The sequence below is a fragment of the Protopterus annectens genome, chromosome 4.part0 (genome assembly GCF_019279795.1).
Source record: "Protopterus annectens isolate FY-2018-M chromosome 4.part0, PAN1.0, whole genome shotgun sequence".
Lineage (NCBI taxonomy): Eukaryota > Metazoa > Chordata > Ceratodontiformes > Protopteridae > Protopterus > Protopterus annectens.
The window spans coordinates 1,909,535,967-1,909,558,233 of NC_056733.1; the positions used below are offsets into that span (position 1 = coordinate 1,909,535,967).

General features: G+C 45.0%; 2 protein-coding genes across 2 annotated transcripts; both read left to right on the forward strand.

The window, feature by feature from the left end:
• Nucleotides 1–302: 302 nt before the first annotated feature.
• Nucleotides 303–7,559, forward strand: LOC122800501 (thioredoxin domain-containing protein 2-like). Its single transcript, XM_044069940.1, has 2 exons — nt 303–1,314; nt 7,522–7,559. The coding sequence occupies exons 1-2, from the start codon at nt 303–305 to the stop codon at nt 7,557–7,559; spliced, it is 1,050 nt and encodes a 349-aa protein (XP_043925875.1).
• A 399-nt stretch (nt 7,560–7,958) lies between these two features.
• LOC122800502 (DNA-directed RNA polymerase II subunit RPB1-like) lies at nt 7,959–8,993 on the forward strand. The gene has a single exon (XM_044069941.1). The coding sequence runs from the start codon at nt 7,959–7,961 to the stop codon at nt 8,991–8,993; it is 1,035 nt and encodes a 344-aa protein (XP_043925876.1).
• Nucleotides 8,994–22,267: the final 13,274 nt, after the last annotated feature.

Genomic DNA, 22,267 nt, shown 5'->3' on the forward strand with positions numbered 1-22,267 from the left:
ATGTCCCAAAGGGCCCTAGTCCGAGCCTGTAGCATGAAAGTAATGTCCCAAAGGGCCCTAGTCTGAGCCTGTAGCATGAAAGTAATGTCCCAAAGGGCCCTAGTCCGAGCCTGCAGCATAAAAGTAAGAGCCCTAGTCCGAGCCTGCAGCATAAAAGTAAGAGCCCTAGTCCGAGCATTTGGCATGAAAGTAATGTCCCAAAGGGCCCTAGTCCAAGCCTGCAGCATAAAAGTAATGTCCCAAAGAGCCCTAATCAGAGCATGCAGCATGAAAGTACTGTCTCAAAGAGCCCTAGTCCGAGCATGCGGCATGAAAGTAATGTCCCAAAGAGCCCTAGTCCGAGCCTGCAGCATAAAAGTAATGTCCCAAAGAGCCCTAGTCAGAGCATGCAGCATGAGAGTAATGTCCCAAAGAGTCCTAGTCCGAGCCTGCAGCATGATAGTAATGTCCCAAAAAGTCCTAGTGAGAGCATGCAGCATGAACGTAATGTCCCAAAGAGCCCTAGTCAGAGCATGCAGCATGACAGCAATGTCCCAAAGAGCTCTAGTCAGAGCATGCAGCATGATAGTAATGTCCCAAACAGCCCTAGTCAGAGCATGCAGCATGAAAGTAATGTCCCAAAGAGCCCTAGTCCGAGCCTGCAGCATGAAAATAATGTCCCAAAGAGCCCTAGTCCGAGCCTGCAGCATGAAAGTAATGTCCCAAACAGCCCTAGTCAGAGCATGCAGCATGACAGTAATGTCCCAAACAGCCCTAGTCAGAGCATGCAGCAGGATAGTAATGTCCCAAAGAGCCCTAGTCCGAGCATGCAGCATGAAAGTAATGTCCCAAAGAGCCCTAGTCAGAGCATACAGCATGATAGTAATGTCCCAAAGAGCCCTAGTCCGAGCCTGCAGCATGAAAGTAACGTCCCAAAGAGCCCTAGTCCGAGCCTGCAGCATGATAGTAATGTCCCAAAGAGCCCTAGTGAGAGCATGCAGCATGAACGTAATGTCGCAAAGAGCCCTAGTCAGAGCATGCAGCATGAAAGTAATATCCCAAAGAGCCCTAGTCAGAGCCTGCAGCATGAAAGTAATGTCCCAAAGAGCGCTAGTCCGAGCCTGCAGCATGAAAGTAATGTCCCAAACAGCCCTAGTCAGAGCATGCAGCATGAAAGTAATGTCCCAAAGAGCCCTAGTCAGAGCATGCAGCATGAAAGTAATGTCCCAAAGAGCTCTAGTCAGAGCATGCAGCAGGATAGTAATGTCCCAAAGAGCCCTAGTCCGAGCCTGCAGCATGAAAGTAAGAGCCCTAGTCCGAGCCTGCAGCATGAAAGTAATAGGTTCATACTAGGCTATCTGCCCTAGGGCATTTATAAGCCTAGCCAGAGTGTGTTTGGCTTTCGCCACCCATTTTAAATTAATTTTGCTATGCCCTTTTTCGAGGTTAGTATACTGTGCCTCTGTCTAACAGTGACACAGAAGTGATACCCGGGGTAAACCTACGATCTCCCACCCACTCATCAAGATTCCTCTTGAAGAGAGTCAATGAGGGACTCTGCCTAACCTGGACTGGGATTTTATTCCAGATTGAAGGGAACCTCTGGGTTATGAATCTGTCCCTCCAGCATGTCCTATTTATTTCAGTGCTGAGGTTCAAGTCTCTCGAGCGTGTAGCTCGATGGGATTTGGATTTTCTGAGGTGCAGCATGTCCATTAATTCCGAGTTGGACATGGCTTTATACGTCAGGCACAGATTGCCTCTGAGCAGGCGGTATGCCACTGAGTAGAGCTGGTGTTTCTTAAACCAGGCAGCATATGGCATCTGTTTGAGCCCTTTGATCCTCTTGGTGAGGTACTTTTGGGGTCTTTCCAGTTGCTGCAGATGTCTAGTAAGGTACATCCCAAAAGGGGCATTGTACTCAATTATGGGCCTGATAAGGGATGAGTAAAGAGGCACGATGACCTCCCGTGATCTAGATGTGAATCCCTTCATGATTATGTGGGCTATATAAAATGTTTTTCTAACCACTTTGGCCACGTGGTTGTCAAATGAGAGATTGCTATCAACTTGGGTCCCCAGGTCCCTAATTACTTCTTCCGTACTTAATGGATTACCACCTATGTGATAATTTGTGGGCACTTTGTTTTTGCCAAAGGGGATGACTATACACTTCTTGGCGTTTAGCTTGAGGCCATGGCCCTGGCACCAGTTGTCTGTTTCTATGAGGCCCTTTTGGAGGATGCTTGTGTCGGCTGGAGTCTCGATTATAGCGCCCAGTTTGCAGTCATCGTCGAACTTGGTCAGCCACAGTCCTTCCATGTTGGCCTGTACCTCCGAGAAATATATACCGAACAGGAGTGGTCCCAGGACTGAGCCTTGTGGGACGCCACTTGTAACTGGTTTGGAGTCTGACATGGCTCCAGCAATTCTAACCATGTGGGTTCTGTCCTTGAGCCAGTTTGCAACCCATCTAGTGACATTGGGGTTTATATTTAAGCTGGTGAGCTTATCTATAATGCCCGAGTGGGGTATTGTATCGAAGGCTTTTGTGAGGTCCAGGTAGGCTGTGTGGACCACCTTCCCCTCGTCAATGGCCTTGGGGACTGTTTCAAAGAAATCAACCAGGTTTAAGAGGCAGGATCTGCCCTTAACAAAGCCAAACTGGGTAGGATCCAGTGTCTGTAGGTCCCCAATATCTTTTTTATGAGGTCCATGATGATCCTTTCCATAGCTTTGCAGACCAAGCTAGTCAGGCTTATGGGGCGATAGTTTCCAGGATCCGTTGAGGCACCACCTTTGTGGAGAGGGACCACTGTTGCTGTACGCCACTCTTTGGGTACATATCCTGTGGTAAGGCTGAGATTGAACAGTAGTTTTATGTTTGGGTTTAGCTCTTCTTGGAGTTCATGTAAGACGCAGCCCGGGACACCGTCTGGTCCCATTGATGCTGTGTTTTTTTGCTTTGGAGAGGGCGGCTCTTACCTGAGCATCTGTGATGTCAGGGGGGGCAGCACTCTGCTGGGATAGATATTTGTCCTTTTGGTGGGGAGGGGGGGGGGAGTTTGTGCTGAACCTGTTAGCTAGGATGTTGGCAATGTCTGTGGGTTTGGTGTATTTTTTATCATTTTGGACTAATTCTGAGCATATCTGGGAATTCCCACCCAGGTTCCTAACATAACTAAAGAAAGCCTTGTGATTATCCTTAGTGTCCTGTGCAGTTTTTCTCTGGAAGCTGGCCTTAGACGATTTTATGAGTGCCCGTAGTTTTTTGCTAACACTGATCAGAGATGTCTTCCCTTTTTGGGATTTTGCTCTATCATGTAGTAGCTTCCTCCTTCTATTGTATAGTTTGTTTATGGCTGGGGTCCACCAGACAGGACGTCTGCCTTTGGAGGATTGGGTCTTGGTTTTATTTGGGACTGCATGATCCATGCATTCCTGAAGGTGTTCATAGCATGCATTTATAAAGGATTCTGCGGTCTGGACCGTATTTTCCACAGGCCCGGGTGCTTTGAAGGATTCCACCTCGGTTTTGAGTAGTGTGAAATTTGCTTTAGAGAAGTTTTTCACTGTGGTTTTCTGGGCAGGGGGTGGGGTCGGAATGTGACTATCCAGTGAGTTTAGTTTATGGTCTGATCTTACCAGTGAGGGATACACTTCTGGTCTGGAGTATAGAGTCCCCATGTTGGTGATGATCAGGTCCAGTATGTTTTCCCCTCTTGTGGGAGTGGTAACAAGTTGTTCCATAGCATTTGAGTTTATAAATTCTAGGAACCTTTGAGCTAGGGTGTTGGAGCTAGAGTAATTCTCCCAGTCTATGTTTGGGTAGTTGAAGTCGCCCAATATAATGGTTTTTGGAGAGACCTTCATATTTTCCAGTGTTCTCAGGAAGGCCGAGTGGGGTTCCTGGGTTTGGGAGGGTGGTCTGTAGCAGCCTATAAACTGGAAGGCAGTTTTACCCACTGTTAGTTGCACATGGATAGTCTCTGATGCTTCGTGCTGTGCCACCAACCTGGAGGTGTGGGTATCTTTGACAAGTATTGATACTCCCCCCTCCTTTTCTGGTTCGGTCCAAGTTTTGCGGCTGAAAAGCATGGTATGAGATATAACCTGGTAGTGCTGGGGTGCTCTCAGGAGCCTTGAACCAGGTTTCTGTTACTGCACAGATATCAATGTTCTCCATGCTAAGGAGAGTTTCGAGTGCATGCATCTTGAGGTTTAGACTTCTGGCGTTGAGTAGCATTACTCAGTTTCTTATCCCTTGTGATACCTATGGAGGAAAGTTTGTCTTTTGAGCCTTGCCTAAAAAAGGCACTTTGGGGGTAGCAAGAGCCTTTGCCAATATCCGAAAGCCCAGGGGTGACAGGTGCAAGTCGTCCCTAGCGAAGCATCGTGGCTTGTCGAGCATGTCATCCCAGGCTGACAGGCATTGGATCCCCTTTGAATGACACCAATACTTAAGCCAATTGTTGAAATTGATCATCTTGTCTTCATATTGTGGCATCATTCTTCGTGAGGGTAAGATGCTACTCAAGGTCAGGGTCATACCGGCCTGGGCCACATGCTCAGAGAGCTCCTCTATGTCTCTTTTCATGTAGTCCAGGGAGGTACATCTCAGGTCATTCACAACAGCATGGACAATGACGGAGTCATATTTGTACTTGCATTGGAGTGACCTGAGTGCTTGTGTTATGTGGCGGATCCTAGCGCCCGACAGGCAGCTCACCGTGACCTTCTCCTTGTTCAGCCTGGTGAGCGGGACATCAGTGTGCCTGACGATAGAGTCACCTATTACAAGTGTATCAGGTGTGTTTTTTAGCCTTAAGGGCTGTGACTGTTCGGCACACTGGCTTTGTGAGCTATGTGTTGCACGTGTTTTGTTTTGGGGTAGCGGTTGCTTGGGTGTCTGTTTTGGAGGTCTCTGCTGCTTAGGCAGATTTTTATTTAGAGCCTCCAGTATGTTTTGTGTGATTATGTGTTTGGTTTGCTGTCGTGGTAGGTCTATGTGAGACTGGAATTGTAGTGAGTGTGATTTCCTTCTCCTCCTGACAGGTTTCGCCAGTACTGAGTTGAGAGAGCTTAGCCTCCAGTTTGGCTATATGGTTGCATCTCTCACATGTGTTGGAATTTGTTGGGAGGAGGAGAGGGCTGTCTGTGTACATGAGGCAGTTGTAACATTGCCTCAAGATTCCCAGATTCACCAGCTGGACCGGAGAGGAGATTGACAACTGACCTTTGGACATTCTAGAATAGTACTGGGAATTCCTTTATAATTGAAAAAAAAGGGCCAATGGTGAACAAGGTACTCAAGGGGAGTTTGTGAGTGTGTAGTGCTTTTAATTTTTTAGTGCTGACTTATATAATTGCTTTAGTGAGCAAGTGCCAGGTAACTTAAATGCAATGTGTTACAGGTAACTTAAATGCAAAAATGACAAACAGTAACTTTCTTTCAAGTGAAACAAGGAAATAAGTACAGTAAGCAATGCAGATGTCACTAGGGATCCACAGAAGCGCTGAAAAGCCGCGTTTTAGGTGGAATTAGCATTTCAGGGAAATAACAAGCAAACAAGCATACAAACAAAGCTAGATTCAGCAGGCCTGGATCTAGTCTATGATACAGCAAACAAGGTGTACCAATTTCAGTAAGAAACAGTTCAAATATGCAGGCACTATAAGCCTTTAATCAGAAATTCCCAGCTCAGAAGGGCAGAGTCCAGCCTCTCCTCCCACAAGAGTGCAGACAACGAACCTTCTTAATGTAAAATAACTGGCCTGAAGCCCAAGTGCTTAAACCAGGACTAATACACTTTTAGAATAACAGACACTGAGCCCTCAATCAGCAGTTCCCAACTTAGAAGGATGTAAGCTACCTGTCCTGCCACCACAGTGCAGGCCACAAACCTTCCTAATGTAAAACAACTGGTCTGAGCCCAAGTGCTTAATCCAAAAGACTTAGAATGATAGCTACACTTTAATCAAGTTACTACCAAGCAGTAATAAATACAACTGAATACTTTAAAGAATGCCTGGATTAGTGCTCAAGTTATACAAACAAAGCTAGATTCAGCAGGCCTGGATCTAGTCTATGCTACAGCAAACAAGGTGTACCAATTTAGTAAGAAACAGTTCAAATATGCAGGCACTAGAAGCCTTTAACCAGAAATTCCCAGAACAGAAGGGCAGAGTCCAGCCTCTCCTCCAACAAGAATGCAGACCATGAACCTTCTTAATGTAAAATAACTGGCCTGAAGCCCAAGTGCTTAAACCAGAACTAATACACTTTTAGAATAACAGACACTGAGCCCTCAATCAGCAGTTCCCAACTTAGAAGGATGCAAGCTACCTGTTCTGCCACCACGGTGCAGGCCAAAAACCTTCCTAATGTAAAACAACTGGTCTAAAGCCCAAGTGCTTAATCCAAAAGACTTAGAAATGATAGCTACACTTTAATCAAGTTACTACCAAGCAGTAATAAATACAATTGAATACTTTGAAGAATGCCTGGATTAGTGCTCGAGTTATACAAACAAAGCTAGATTCAGCAGGCCTGGATCTAGTCTATGCTACAGCAAACAAGGTGTACCAATTTAGTAAGAAGCAGTTCAAATATGCAGGCACTATAAGCCTTTAACCAGAAATTCCCAGCTCAGAAGGGCAGAGTCCAGCCTCTCCTCCCACAAGAGTGCAGACCACAAACCCTCTTATTGTAAAATAACTGGCCTGAAGCCCAAGTGCTTAAACCAGAACTAATACACTTTTAGAATATCAAACACTGAGCCCTCAATCAGCAGTTCCCAACTTAGAAGGATGTAAGCTACCTGTCCTGCAACTACAGTGCAGAGCACAAACCTTCTTAACGTAAAACAACTGGTTGAAGCCCAAGTGCTTAAACTAAAAGGCTTAGAATGAGTTACACCAAGCAGTAATAAATACAATTGAGTACTTTTAAGATGATGCAGAAGCAAAATAAAGTAGGAAGAAACACAAATACAGTAAAAGCAGATACATTTTTTTTTTTTTTTTTGAGAGAGCAAATGAGATGGGCCCAGGAGGAGTATCCAAGTGCAAATTTACAAGAGGGGCGGGCAGTTTCAAAGCCACCAAGATTAACACCAACACCAACACAAAAACAGGGAGGGTGGGCAGGAACCTACTGAAAAACAGAGTCACAGCTTCCAGCTAGATAGTCCTCAATGCAACACAAACAAATTACTTTAAATCGTGTATTATTTGATAAAAGTGCAGATAAAAGTTACTTAGCTTCACTTAGGCATTCAAGTTGATAGCATGCAGGTCTTAACCGGCCAAAGCTCTCAGTTTAAACAGAACGTAATTCACTGTACCACTTGTATAAGACAGAAACCGAATACAATGAAGGAATTACCCCCACCTATCACTGGCTATGCAGGTTTTTAACAAGCCTTAACTGAAAATACCACAGGTACTACTGAAAAACAGAGTCACAGCTTCCAGCTAGATATTCCTCAATGCAACACAAACAAATTACTTTAAATCGTGTATTATTTGATAAAAGTGCAGATAAAAGTTACTACGCTTCACTTAGGCGTTCAAGTTGATAGCATGCAGGTCTTAACCGGCCAAAGCTCACAATGTCCCAAAGAGCCCTAGTCAGAGCCTGCAGCATGAAAGCAATGCCCCAAAGGCCCTGGTCCGAGCCTGCAGCATGAAAGTAAGAGCCCTAGTCCGACCATGCAGCATGAAAGTAACAGCCCTAGTCCGAGCATGCAGCATGAAAGTAAGAGCCCTAGTCCGAGCCTGCAGCATGAAAGTAAGAGCCCTAGTCCGAGCCTGCAGCATGAAAGTAATGTCCCAAAGGGCCCTAGTCTGAGATTGCAGCATGAAATTAATGTCCCAAAGGGCCCTAGTCAGAGCATGCAGCATGAAAGTAATGTCCTAAAGAGCCCTAGTCCGAGCCTGCAGCATGAAAGTAATGTTCCAAAGGCCCTAGTCCGAGCATGCAGCATGAAAGTAAGAGCCCTAGTCCGAGCCTGCAGCATGAAAGTAAGAGCCCTAGTCCGAGCCTGCAGCATGAAAGTAATGTCCCAAAGGGCCCTAGTCTGAGACTGCAGCATGAAATTAATGTCCCAAAGGGCCCTAGTCAGAGCATGCAGCATGAAAGTAATGTCCTAAAGAGCCCTAGTCCGAGCCTGCAGCATGAAAGTAATGCCCCAAAGAGCCCTAGTCAGAGCATGCAGCATGAAAGCAATGTCCCAAAGAGCCCTAGTCCGAGCCTGCATCATGAAAGTAAGAGCCCGAGTCCGAGCCTACAGCATGAAAGTAATGCCCCAAAGAGCCCTAGTCAGAGCATGCAGCATGAAAGTAATGTCCCAAAGAACCATAGTCCGAGCCTGCAGCATGATAGTAATGTCCCAAAGAGCCCTAGTCTGAGTATGCAGCATGAAAGTAATGTCCCAAAGAGCCCTGGTCCGAGCCTGCAGCATGAAAGTAATGTCCCAAAGGGCCCTAGTCAGAGCATGCACCATGATAGTAATGTCCCAAAGAGCCCTAGTCAGAGCATGCAGCATGATAGTAATGTCCCAAAGAGCCCTAGTCAGAGCATGCAGCATGCTAGTAATGTCCCAAAGAGCCCTAGTCCGAGCCTGCAGCATGAAATTAATGTCCCAAAGAGCCCTAGTTCGAGCCTTCAGCATGATAGTAATGTCCCAAAGAGCCCTAGTCAGAGCATGCAGCATGATAGTAATGTCCCAAAGAGCCCAAGTCAGAGCATGCAGCATGCTAGTAATGTCCCAAAGAGCCCTAGTCCGAGCCTGCAGCATGAAAGTAATGTCCCAAAGAGCCCTAGTCCGAGCCTGCAGCATGAAAGTAATGCCCCAAAGAGCCCTAGTCAGAGCCTGCAGCATGACAGTAATGTCCCAAAGAGCCATTGTCAGAGCATGCAGCATGAAAGTAATGCCCCAAGGAGGAACTGGATCCCTGACTGGAGGTATCAAGAGAAAGGTTCCATTCAAAAAGGATTTGGAAATTTTTAAACAGGCAATGGATGTTTGGCTCTGTCCCCCACAAGGAAACTGGAAATGGTTAAAAACAATGGACTTTGACAGCGATAAAACTAGCCCCTTTATAAAAAGAACTTCACCAAGAAATCTTAAGGAAGGAAGAGGGGCTGAAATAGGAGCCATACCTCTGCAACAGGCCCATATAGTAAATCTTTGCTGTTTGCCGAGGTAAACCTTCCTGGTATGTGTTTTTTGTGAGGACGATAAAATCCGAATGAGTGGAGTAGACAGCCACCATTACTGACCACCAATAAAATTAGAAAAAACATTTGGTCAATTTCAGGGTCTACAAGTCTCAATGAGGCTGATCGGATAGGTGATGCAGAAGATCAAGACATGGGTACAACACAAGGAGAAAATTTCAGATGAATCCAGGGAAAGGGGAACCAAACTTGCCAGGGTCAAAAAAGGACAAGGAGAATAGCTTTGGCTATGCACCTTCTGGCTTTCTGAACACATTTTGATACTGGAGGGAAGGTGACATGCATAAAGGAGACTAGGGAGACCAATCGTGGACTACATCACCCTTGGGTAGGGTTGGCACATTTCCAAATACCAAACATGGGACAAGAAGCATGAGCTTTTGCAGTACAAGCCATACCCACAGCCAGTGCAAAGGCTAGAACTTCACTTTTATTATGGCAAAAGAGTTTATTCTTGTAGCATTTGAGCTACTTATGCTGTTTTATATAACATGTAGGTGTTTCAGATACAAAATCACTGTTTCATGCAACTATTAAAAAGAAAAGCATTTTTTGCCCTAATTTCAGCATATTTGCCATTTTTATTTTTTTTTCTGCCCAAAAAGGGACTGTCCTGTGCAAAGAGGGACAGGTGGAACTCTATCCCTGGGTACTGTCACTACGGAGGAATCAGGGCAAAGTAACTGCAGCTTTTGTTGTTTAGATAAGAAGCAAAAAGATTGCAGCAAGGTTAGCCCCAGCACGTGAAAACGAATGTGGGTACTGACTGACCTAGGGACCACTGTGGGGCAGGTGAACGGACCTGCTTAATTTGTCCTTCAGAACACTGGAAATCCCTAGGATGTGCACTGTGACTATAAAGAGTCAGGAAGCCATTGTCTACAGCCACACACTCATGGCTTCCCAGCACAGTGGATATGAACAAGTTCCAACCTGTTTGTTGATATACCAGACTACTTTCATGTTGCCCTTCTGGATGGAAATCACACCATTGAGGATGGAGCCCTGAACTGCCTGCACCTCTAAGAGGACTGCCCTAATCTTCAAGACAACAATGTGAATACTAACATAAACGACCAAGAACTTTGAGCTATATTCACCTCAAAATGCCCCCCATCCCCAGAAGAGAACTATCCATGGTTATGGTGGCTAGTGGGGATGGCAGGGTGAATGCTCAACCCCATGACACTGTGTGAAGTCACTCACCAACTGATTTGTTTTCTGCATATTGGCATGAGATGTACTGGTGCATGAATGGGGTGAGACATCAAGGACTACTAAACTAAAAGTGTTCACTGGAAGACTCATGCAAAGTCTTCTCAAGGGTAAATGTGAGCAAAACAGCCATTCATCCCTGAAGCCAAATAATAAGTCTTGCTGAAGGACTGCAGTAATGAACATCTGAAGCCATCTGATGCAGCAATAGAACTCTGGATTGTGGGAATTTGACTAAGTCCAGGTGGCATCCAATGACCTCTATATCTGTGTTGGAATCATCTAGCTTTTGATACAATTGCTTGTAATCACCAAGTATGGCATGGATTGACTGCAAAAAAGCATCTGATAGTATCCCACATTCATGGATCAAAGACTGCTTAAAAATGTGTAAGACACACTCGACACTGATGGACTACGTTACAGTGACCATGAAACAGTGGCAGACCACTTTGCAATAAACCATGATAAAGGACAAATTATCCCAAGGATAAAAATTCAAAGGGGGATATTAAAGGGTGACTCTCTGTCACCGCTGCTATTCTGCCTTGCCCTTAACCCATCACTCTCATAGTAGGTGACCAACTACCCCTCCCTCAACTGGGAAAACTATTCATGCACCAATACACTGACCCAACTCTTCCTGGAATTCATCATGTCCAATGCCTTGGACCAGCTCATTCTTGCCCCCACTAGAGGAAGCAACATCCTTGACCTGGCTATTAATAACATGGGCAACCGTTGATCTACACCAACAGTCAATTCCTCCCTGGCTAGATCTGACCACAAACTAATCACCATGGAAATCCACTTCTCACCCACATCCCCAGCAAAGGTAACCACCATTAAAAACTTCTCCAAAGCTGACTTTGGGCATCTAAAAACAGAGGTGGCTAACTTCACGACACCCATGTCAATGGAAAATAGATGCATGACTGGTGAATCATACATCAATGCTGTACAAACGCGTACATAAATGCATGGACCTAGCCATACCCAACAGAACCGAGACACACTCCTCCAAAAAAGGAAGCCAATCTGGTGGTCCCCTGCCATTAATAAACTCTACAATAGAAAGAAGAAATTGTTGCAGAAAAAGGTGAAGTCCCAAGACTGGAAAAACTCCCTTATTAACCTCAACAAAAAGTTGAGATCCCTCATCAAAACCTCTAAAGCCAGATATGAAGGGAGAATTCCGGCAGACACAAAAAAACAACCACAATGCCTTTTATAGTTATATCAAGAATCTCCATGGCAATACCGAGGTTTACTCTGAGTTACTGCACAATGGTACCTCCTATACAGAGCCAACAGATATTGCCAACATACTGGCCAACAGATTCAGTGCCAACTTTACCCCCCCACCGAAAAGACCAGTCACAATACCGGAGGAATGCCAGGCACCCAGCATTACTGCAGCACAGGTTAAAGCTGCATTGTCCAAGGCCAAGAATACAGCTTCCATGGGACCCGACAATATCCCTGGATGTGCTCTACATGAACTACAAAGTGAACTGGCACCGCATCTGTGTGCCTTGTTCAATCACAGCCTCACTTCAGGCTTTTTCCCTACCAAATGGCACAGTGCTACAGTCATCCTTCTCCATAAAGAGGGAGTGACTACAGACCCTGGGAATTATTGCCCCATTAGCCTGATGAGTCTGATATGTAAGGCTATGCAGCGCATCATTCATCATGGACCTAATTAACAAGGATCTAGGGACTCTCCAAACTCTACATCCCAGTCAGTTTGGTTTTGTGAAAGGTAGATCATGCCTGCTCAACCTGGATGACTTCTTTGAGTCAGTCACCAGAGCTGTGAATGAAGGTGAGGCAGTTCATACAGCCTACCTCGATCTGGCCAAAGCCTTTGATACTATTCCCTACTCAGGAATTATTGATAAACTCACCAAACTAGGCATTGACCCCTGTATCACTAGGTGGGTTGCAAACTGTCTCACAGATAAAACTCACAGTGTGAAAGTAGTGGATTCCAAGTCAGACTGCTGACCAGTCACGAGTGGAGTCCCACAGGGATCGGTCCTGTATCCTCTCCTGTTTGGCATCTACTTCTCAGAAGTTCAGGCCAACATGGAGGGACTCTGGCTGACCAAGTTTGCAAATGACTGCAAGCTAGGAGCCGTTATTAACTCCCCAAGTGATGTAGACATCCTACAGAAAGGCCTCACTGAGACCAATGACTAGTGTCGAAAAAATGGCCTTAAGCTTAATGCCAAAAAGTGCGTTGTCATCCCCTTTGGGAAAAATTCAGTTCCCACTAATTACCACATCAATGGGAGCCCATTGAACACTCAAGGCGTTCTAAGAGATCTGGGGACACAGGTTGACAGTAACCTCTCCTTCGTCCACCACATTGTCACTGTGGTCAGAAAATCCTTCTATGTGGCACATCTCATTACCAAGGGTTTTGCTTCCAGGAAGAAAGAGGTCATCATTTCTTTCTACTCTTCCCTCATTAGACCAGTCAGACTATAATGCCCCATATGGCATGTACCTCACTAGACACCTGCAACAGCCAGACAGGCCACAAAAGTACCTCACGAAGATGGTCCTGGGCCTTAAACACATGTTCTACATGGACAGATTCAAAAAACTCCAGCTATTCTCTCTCTTATATCGTCTACTAAGAGGCGATCTGTGGTTGACTTACAAAGCCATGTCTGACCCACCCCTGTTAGAAGTGCTACATCTAAAGAAATCCCAATCCCTCCGCACCACATGCTCCACAGACCTCACCCTCTTTATCACAATCAAAAGAACATGCTGGAGGGACAGGTTCATAACCCAGAGACTGCCCATGCTCTGGAACAGACTTCCCATACATGTCAAGCAGAGCACCTCATTGTCCCTCTTCAAGAGAAATCTTGATGAGTGGATGGGAAATAGTTAATCCCGGGGATCACTCCAGTGGCTCTACTTGATAGAGGCACTGGGAACAAACACTGGGCAGCACGATGCCAGGGCACTTCTATGGGCTAGGCTTGTAAAGGCTCCAGGGCCATTAGCCTAGTACATACCTGTGAAGGTGACTACTTAACAGCTTAGGCCATGGCTACAATTTGGCTCATAGAAAACAATGAAGTGTAAAGACTTTTCTTTTTGTCGATGATTTAAAAACTGCACAGCTCATCAGATGAGGAAATGAAAGCACAACTGCAACTTGTCAAAACTTTTTCAGATATTATAAGAATGTCATTTGGTCTTGATAAATGAGCAAAACCAACCTTTAAAGCAGGAAAACTACAGCACCAAGGAAGCATCAGTTTGGGACAAGAATGTGATATAAAGGAACTTGAGCAAGAGGGAGTGTATAAATATTTTGGAATTGCTGAAGGATCAACATCAAAAGATAAACAAATCTGAATAAAATTTAGTACGGAATAATTCAGAATACTTAAATTAATCCTAAAAATAGGGTTGACATATAGGAATAAAATTCAAGCTATAAACCAATTTGCCCTTTCTGTCCTAACTTACACTTTTGGAGTGACTGACTGGCCCCAAAACATCTTGGATAGATTAGACAGGAAAACAAGGATGCTTTATGCTCACCAAATGATTTATAAAAATCAGTGCATACCAAGATTATATATTCCCACTCCGAAGGAGGGATAGGCCTCCCTGAAACTGATTACATGTATAGATTGCCAAACATGGGACTGCACACATATTTGCTGACCTCACAAGACCCAAATGCAGTGAATGTTTTGAAACATGAGAATAATTAATTTAAGATGACCTCTCTGCTTAATCTAGCAGAAGCACATCAGCGTCAAGCAGGAAGGGAAATGAAACCAGAAATAGATAAAAATCAGGCAGCAACTGAATGTGCCAAAAAACAAAAGAAAGAATATAAGGTGAAGGACCAGATGAGAAGGCAAGAAATGTGGAAAATGCATAAATATAGCTGTAAGTACAGAAAACTTCTGAAAGAACCTCATGTTGATCAGGATCAAATGCAGGAATGATTAGAGGTGAATTCAAATCAACAGATGAAAGGTTAATACTGGTGGCCCAAGATACTGGGTTACATACACATTGGTTTATAAAGTCCATTAAACATGTGGGAAAACCAGACAAATGTAGGTTTTGTAAAACAGAATTGGAAACAGTTGCACATCTCCTTGCTAGCTGCAACATACTAATGGCAGAAGGACTGTATACTGAAAGGCCTAATCATGTGGCAAGACTGTTGCACTGGGGATTGTGCAAATATAGTATTGAACTGGCTGAAAAAAGTACAGTTGTGTACCTACCATAAATGTAGATGTTCGAGTGTACTCACTGTTGCAGTCATTACTCTTGGGTTATCCTGCTGGCAGGCTACCCACAGTCGGCCTGAATTCCAAAGTCTTGGTCCGGCGTCAGTTGCTGTCGCCTCTTCTCTGACGTCAGTGCACCAGGGGTATAAAAGATGCAGCTGACACCATTTTCTTCAGTTTTTCTTGACCCAGATGTCAGATGCCCCCAAAAGGGTAGGCTAAAAATTATGCCAATAAAAATGCATGCACCAAAATAAACATTACCTTCATCTATAAGCAAATACACCACATAGGTTGTATAGAATAGAGAAGTACAGATAAGTCTCAGCAATGAAAGGGGGATGGTGGGTGGGTAACCTGGACTGCAACAGTGAATACACTCGAACATCTACATTTATGGTAGGTACACAACTGTACTATGTTCATTGTGTTTCACTGTTGCAGTCATTACTCTTGGGTTGAATCCCAAAGCTGAGGTTGGGTGGCTGGGTCTAAATAGAATTAGGAGTGGCTATGAGGCCCTGCAGAACTGCAGTGGCAAAGCCTGCTCTGGATTTAGAGTAAAGAGGTAAGTGGTAGTGCTTTGTAAAAGTGTGCACTGAAGTCCAAGTCGCAGTCTCTAAAATGTCTTTGGTTGGTACTCCTCTGAGGAAGGCTGCTGAAGTGGCTGCTGCTCTGGTTGAATGTGGCCTAATGCCCTTGGGCACTGATTTGCTATGTTGTGAGTAGCAGAAACAAATGCAGTGGCCTATCCGTTTTAAAATAGTCTGCTTTGAGATAGCATTTCCTTGTGATCCTGCAGCATATGCCACTAAGAGTTGCTCAGTCTTTCTGAAAGCTTTAGTTCTGTCCAAGTAGAAGCGTAGCTGTCTGTGTATGTCCAAAGAATGCAGAAGTCTCTCCCCCTTATTCTGTGGATTTGGATAAAAGGTAGGCAAATGAATGGTTTGGTTAAGGGACAGACTGGACACTACCTTAGGCATAAATGTTGGGTTTGTCCTCAGAGAAACCCTGTCTGGATGGAAAATTCTAAAAGGTTCCACAAACATTAGTGCCTGTAACTCTGAGACTCTTCTTGCCGAGGTTATTGCTAGGAGCAGAGCTGTTTTCCATGATAATAATTTTATCTCAGCTGTATTGGCTGGCTCAGAAAGAGGCAGTGTGAGTTTTTCCAAGACATAATTGAGGTCCCATGCAGGTATTGGCACTCTCCTTGGAGGTCTTATGTTTTTGGCCCCTCTGAGGTAATGCCTTAGCAGTGGATGTGAAAAAATAGGTGGTTCCGTATTCTAATGAGCTGAAATGGCAGAGGCATGGATCTTAATTGATGAAAAGGATAGGCCTTTGTCCAGCATCTCAGTTAGGTATTGTAAAATCTGAGGAATATTTGGTACAAGCGTGTCAATTTCTTGTGCCTGGTTCCAAGCACAGAATCTCTTCCATTTTTCTGCATAATCTTGCGTACAGCAACAGTGGTCCCACTCCACAAAGAAGGCGCCTCTACAGACCCTGGGAACTACCGCCCCATAAGCTTAACCAGCCTGGTCTGCAAAGCTATGGAAAGAATCATTATGGAACTCAAACAGAGACATTGGGGACCTACAGACACTTGATCCCACCCAGTTCGGCTTTGTGAAGAGCAGATCCTGCCTTTTGAACCTGGTTGACTTTTTCGAAACAGTCACTAGAGCCATTGATGAGGGCAAAGCAGTCCATACAGCCTACCTGGACTTGGCTAAGGCCTTTAACACAATACCCCACTCAGGCATCATAGACAAGCTCAACAGCTTAAATGTAAATCCATATGTCACAAGATGGGTTGCAAACTGGCTAAAGAACAGAACCCATAAAGTCAAAATTACGGGAGCCATGTCAGACTCAAAGCCAGTCACAAGTGGTGTCCCCCAGGGCTCTGTCCTGGGACCCCTCTTGTTCGGCATTTACTTCTCAGATGTGAAAGCAAACATGGGAGGGTTGTGGCTGACAAAGTTTGCAGATGACTTCAAACTAGGCACCATAGTCGATGCACCAGCTGACACACACATCCTACAGAAAGGCCTCACTGAAACGGACAACTGGTGCCGGAATCATGGCCTGAAACTGAATGCCAAGAAATGTATAGTCATCCCCTTTGGGAAAAACAAAGTACCCACAAATTATCACATAGACAGTAACCCACTGAGCACGGAAAAAGTAATCAGAGACCTGGGGACCCAAGTCGATAGTGACCTCTCATTTGACACCCATGTTGCCAAAGTGGTTAGAAAGACTTTCTACCTTGCCCACCTTATCATGAAGGGTTTCACATCCAGATCAAAGGAGGTCATTGTACCCCTATACTCCTTCCTTATCAGGCCCATGATTGAGTACAATGCTCCATTTGGTATGTACCTCACCCGGCACTTACAACAGCTGAAGAGACCCCAAAAGTACCTCACCAAGAGGATCAAGGGTGTCCAACATATGTCATATGCTGCCAGACTAAAGAAACTCCAGCTCTATTCAGTAGCATACCGCCTGCTCAGAGGTGATCTGTGCCTGACGTACAAGGCCATGTCCAATCAGGAATTGATGGACATGCTCCACCTCAAAAAATCCAAATCCACCAGAACCATGAGAGCTAAAGATTTAAACCTCAGCACAAATATGAATAGGACATGCTGGAGGGACAGATTCATAACTCAGAGGCTTCCCACACTCTGGAACAGAATCCCAGTTCATGTTAGGCAGAGCCCCTCACTGACTCTCTTCAAGAGAAATCTTGACGAGTGGATGGGAGATCGTAGGTTTACCCCGGGGGTCATCCCTGTGTCACTACTAGACAGAGGCACAGTTAACTAATTCTATTAAGTAAAGGGGTCTTCAATGTGTCACTATTAGACAGAGGCACAGTATTCTAAATCTATTCTGTACACTTAGTACCACTACAAGGGGTGGCGAAAGCCACATCACTATGGCTAGGCTTATAAATGCCCCAGGGCAGACAGCCTAGTACTAAACTATGAAACTGTAAGATTTTCTGGTGCTGGGCCTCCTGGCCTCCAAAATAACATCCATAACTGCTTTAGAGAGAGGTGTGTTCTGAATGATTACATTATCCGCCATGCTGCCAGATTTAGGGTTCTGAGTTGGCTGTGCAGGATCTGATTGTTTTGTTGGGTCAGTAAGTGAGGAATTTGAGGTAATGTCCAGGCTGGGCCTTGAGACAAGCTCTTTAGGATTGGATACCAGTGCTGGCGTGGCCAGTCTGGGGCAATCAGTATCATTTTTGGCTTCTCTTGTCTGACCTTTAGGAGTACCCTTGGGGAGGAGAGGCAGTGGAGGAAAGGCATATACTGCAAGGGTTTTCCAGCTGAATGATAGAGCATCCACTTTCCATGCTTGCTTGTGATAAGTCCTTGTGCAGAATCTCTGTAGTTGGCAGTTGTGAGGGGAGGCAAATAAATCTATGTCTGGGCATCCCCATTTCCTTGTTATCATGCTGAAGACTTGTGGATCCAGTTTCCACTTGTGGGGATCCATGAGGTTTCTGCTTAGTTCGTCTGCCAGAGTATTTATCTTTCCTGGCAGGAATTGTGCTTGCAGGCGTACTTGATAAGTCAATGCTGTGTCCCACAAAGTCATGGCTTGTCTGCAGAGGGGATAGGAATGTGTGCCTCCCTGCTTGTTTATGTACCACATGACGGTAGTATTGTCCGTCTTTATCAGTAGTTGTCCTGGATAAAGTAGATCCTTGAAAGCTGTCAGGGCATTCTGAACAGCTAGCATCTCTTTTTGATTGATATGAAGATGCATTTGGCTTGCGGGCCGTGTGCCCTGAATACATTTTCCTGCCATGTGGGCTCCCCAGGCATAATCTGACGCATCTGTTGTTAGTGTCTGCCTAGCTGTGGGTAAAGTGAATGGCTGTCCCTTGTTGTGGTGACAGGCCTGTGCCCACTATCGAGTTGCAGGCAGGGAATGAGGGTAATTAATGTTTCCAGGCTGTGGCAATGTTGAGTCCAAACACTTTTTAGATACCATTGTAGTTTCCTCATATGCAGTCTGGGATATGGAATTAGCAAAATGCAGGATGCAAAAGTCTGCAGAATTTTTCTTGCAGATAACTGGGTCTTTGTTGACAACATTTTGAAGTAAGAAGTCAGTTGCCTTTGTTTGTCTGGCGTGAGATAAGCCATCTGGGCAGTTGTATTTAAGCTTGCACCCAGGAATATTATCTCTTGAGAGGGTACTAGTTTTGATTTCTTTTCGTTTACTGTGTACCCTAGGCAAATTAGTAATCTTTTTACAAACGCCAGATGTTTTAGTAGAATGTCCTTGTTCTCTGTTTGAATAAGGCAGTCGTCCAAGTAAGGATATATTTGAATTCCTCTTTGTCTGCAGAAAGCAATTACTGGTGCCAGGCATTTTGTGAAGACCCTGGGTGCAGTAGATAAGCCAAAGGGCAGTGCAGAGAATTGGTAGTGCATTGAGCCAGCTATGAATCTGAGGTATCTTCTGCAAGATTGCCTGATTGGGACATGCAGGTATGCCTCTTTCAGGTCCAAAGTTACAAGCCAAGCCTTCTTGCCCAGCATGGGCAGAAGCTGCTGCAGAGTCAACATTTTGAATTTTGGAACATCCAGAAATGTGTTTAGAATAGACAGGTCCAGTATTGGTCTCCAGGCTTTGTCCTTTCTGGGTACCAAGAAAAGTCTTGAGTAAAATTCTTGTCCCTGCTCTTGCTGTGGTACTCACTGAATGGCCCTCATGACCATGAGGGATGAAACTTGCTTTTGTGCCTCTGCCCATTGATTGTGTGGCAGGTCTGGCATACCTTTTGCCTTTGGCAGGGTGTGAAAGTGGAACCTGTAGCCCTGAGACACTATATTCAAGACCCATTTGTCCTGGGTGATCATGCGCCAGTTTTGTGAAGTGCTAGTTTTCCCCCTAAGGGGGCTGCCTAAAGATAAGTGCTTGGTACTGGCAGAGGAAAGTCACTGGGACTGTTTCCTGTATGACTGTGATTTGTCTTCTCCACTTTTGGAGGTAGAAGCACCCCATTGTTTAGGCCTGTATGAGCCTTGGGGCTGGGATCTGCCTCTAGGGCATCTGTATCTGCCTCTTTGTGGCCTGTCTAACACTGGAAAGGACCAATTCTTTGTAGGCCAGTTCCTGCTAAATCTGGGTGGCTGTACCTGTAAGAAATCCTTAACTGCATAGATTTCGCTTTTTCCTCCATTTTCTTCAACACCTCTTCTGCTTTAACACCAAACAAAGTATCATGCTGTAATGGAACATCCAATAATTTTGCTTTAACATGATCAGGCAGATTCTGTTCCTTTAGCCAAGCATGCCTCCTAATGACAGAACTCGTAACAGCGGCTCTGCAAGAGGCCTCCAGAGAATCAAAACCACATTGCAAAGTATGCTTTCCCACTTGTTCAACTGCATGCAATAAAACCTGCAATTCCTTGTTTTCTGCACATTCAGAATTTGTCAACATTTTCTGCTTTAGCAGTGACATTAAGTATTGCTGATATTTAAGCATATGAAACTGACAATTTAAAGCCCTTACAGCCAAGGTAGCAGAAGTGTAAATCTTTTTCCCCCATCTGTCCGGTGCCCTTGAATCCCTTTCAGAGGGGATAGGGTTTTTTGCAGTGGAAGCCTTGACCCCTTCAGGACCCTGAGATATAGTTTCTGGGTCAGCAGCAGGGTTTTTATAAAGAAATGTATGTTAATCTGGAACCCTGTAGTATCTGTCTGGCTTAACAGGTGCAGGGGGTAAAGAGTCAGGGGACAGGCTGGACTCTGAAAATACATCATCTACAATGTCTAGAACAGGGGGAATAGCAAGAGGCCTGTGCTGAGGTAGTAAAAGAAAGTCTCTGAGCCTTTTCTTAGATTCTGAGTAATCTTGGCCCTCCCAGTGAAAGTGTTCCCTCATGGTATGCAGGGTTTCCCCCAAAAGAATAATCCTCAGGAGGAGAGGCTGAAGGGATAGATTCTTCAGCATCAGAATCCTCATAGGGAGGAAGAGAGTATTCCCGTTTAGAAGAGGAGTCAGAGGAGATGGAAACCTGATCTGAAGATTCATATTCTGTCTCTTGCCTAGGCCTCTTATCAGGAGGGGGATGGGAACCCCTGATCAAAGTAATTCGGTCTTTGGCCATTTTGAGCATCTGTTTTTTAGGCATGGAGGCCTGTCCATGGGATTGCTGCACTTGTTTCTTTGTCTTTAGTGGTGCTTTAGTCTTTGCCTTTGAAGATAAAGTTGGTTTTACATATAACTGTGTAGGCCTGAAAACACCCTCAGAAGCAGATGCCTGCTCAGTGGCTTCGGACCCATCTGAGGGAATATTTTCAGAGTGTCCTGTACCTTCAGTTTCCAGCGGCCTAGTCGGCTCCACGTGTGCCTGCGGCTCTGAGGTAGCGGGCATCAGGGGCTGCGAAAGTGCCTCACTGAGAACCGGCGAACTGACGACTGGCTTAGAAGAAGCCTCGTTGTCAGTTTTGGACCTCGGATGCCTGTCCTTTTCCTTGCGTTTCTTGTGAATTGCGGTAGTCGGATGGCTATCCAACGACACTGTGTAATTAAATCTTCGGCCAAAGTAATGAAAAGCAAAATCGTACCGACGCTTAATAGTGCGTTGGTTAAATCTAGCACAAAACCTGCAATTAGCAACGTCATGATCAGGGCCTAGGCAAGGAATACAATAAGAATGGAAGTCATTATGAGGTATTTGCTTCCCACAAGAAATGCAGTTATTAACTTTTTCTGACATCGGTCTGGAGCAAGAAAAAAAGTTTCCCCAACAGGGTACTTCGCTTTAAATGAAGACTTCGGATCTGAAATTCGAACACGAAAATCTCAGGAGTCAGCCGACCGGCACTTGCAAACTGCTTTTGCTTCAGGCACCGCGCGGCAAGAAAGACTGAAGAAAATGGCGTCAGCTGCATCTTTTATACCCCTGGCGCACTGACGTCAGGGAAGAGGCAACAGCAACCAACGCCGGACCAAGACTTTGGAATTCAGGCCAACTGCGGGTAGCCTGCCAGCAGGATAACCCAAAAGTAAGGACTGCAACAGTGAAACACGATGAACATCACTGGAAACATGAGTCACACAGCGTCACAGGAAATTAAGTGTACATCACGTGGGACCACCCATTACCCACAGTTCAAAAGACAGATGCTAGAAAACTGGAGATAGTGGTCCACGAAAAAAAGACAAAAGTAGCATTGTTCATTGAAATCACCACACCCAATGACTAAAGTGTCTTTCATACAGAGAGACACAAAGTTATAAAATATCAGGATTTGCAGGCAGAAACGAGAAAAATGTGGAAGAAAGATACCCAGACAGTTCCAATAGTAATAGGAGCAACAGGTCTTACAAAAAGACTCTACAATCATATTTAGAAACGTTACCAATACTTGTAATTTTGTACGAATTGCAGGAGGAGTCATTACTGAGCACATTGCGGGTGCTGAAAAGAGCACTTCTGGCTGGAATCAAAGATTAAAACAATATTAATTTCATGAACTTAATCGTACTATGACT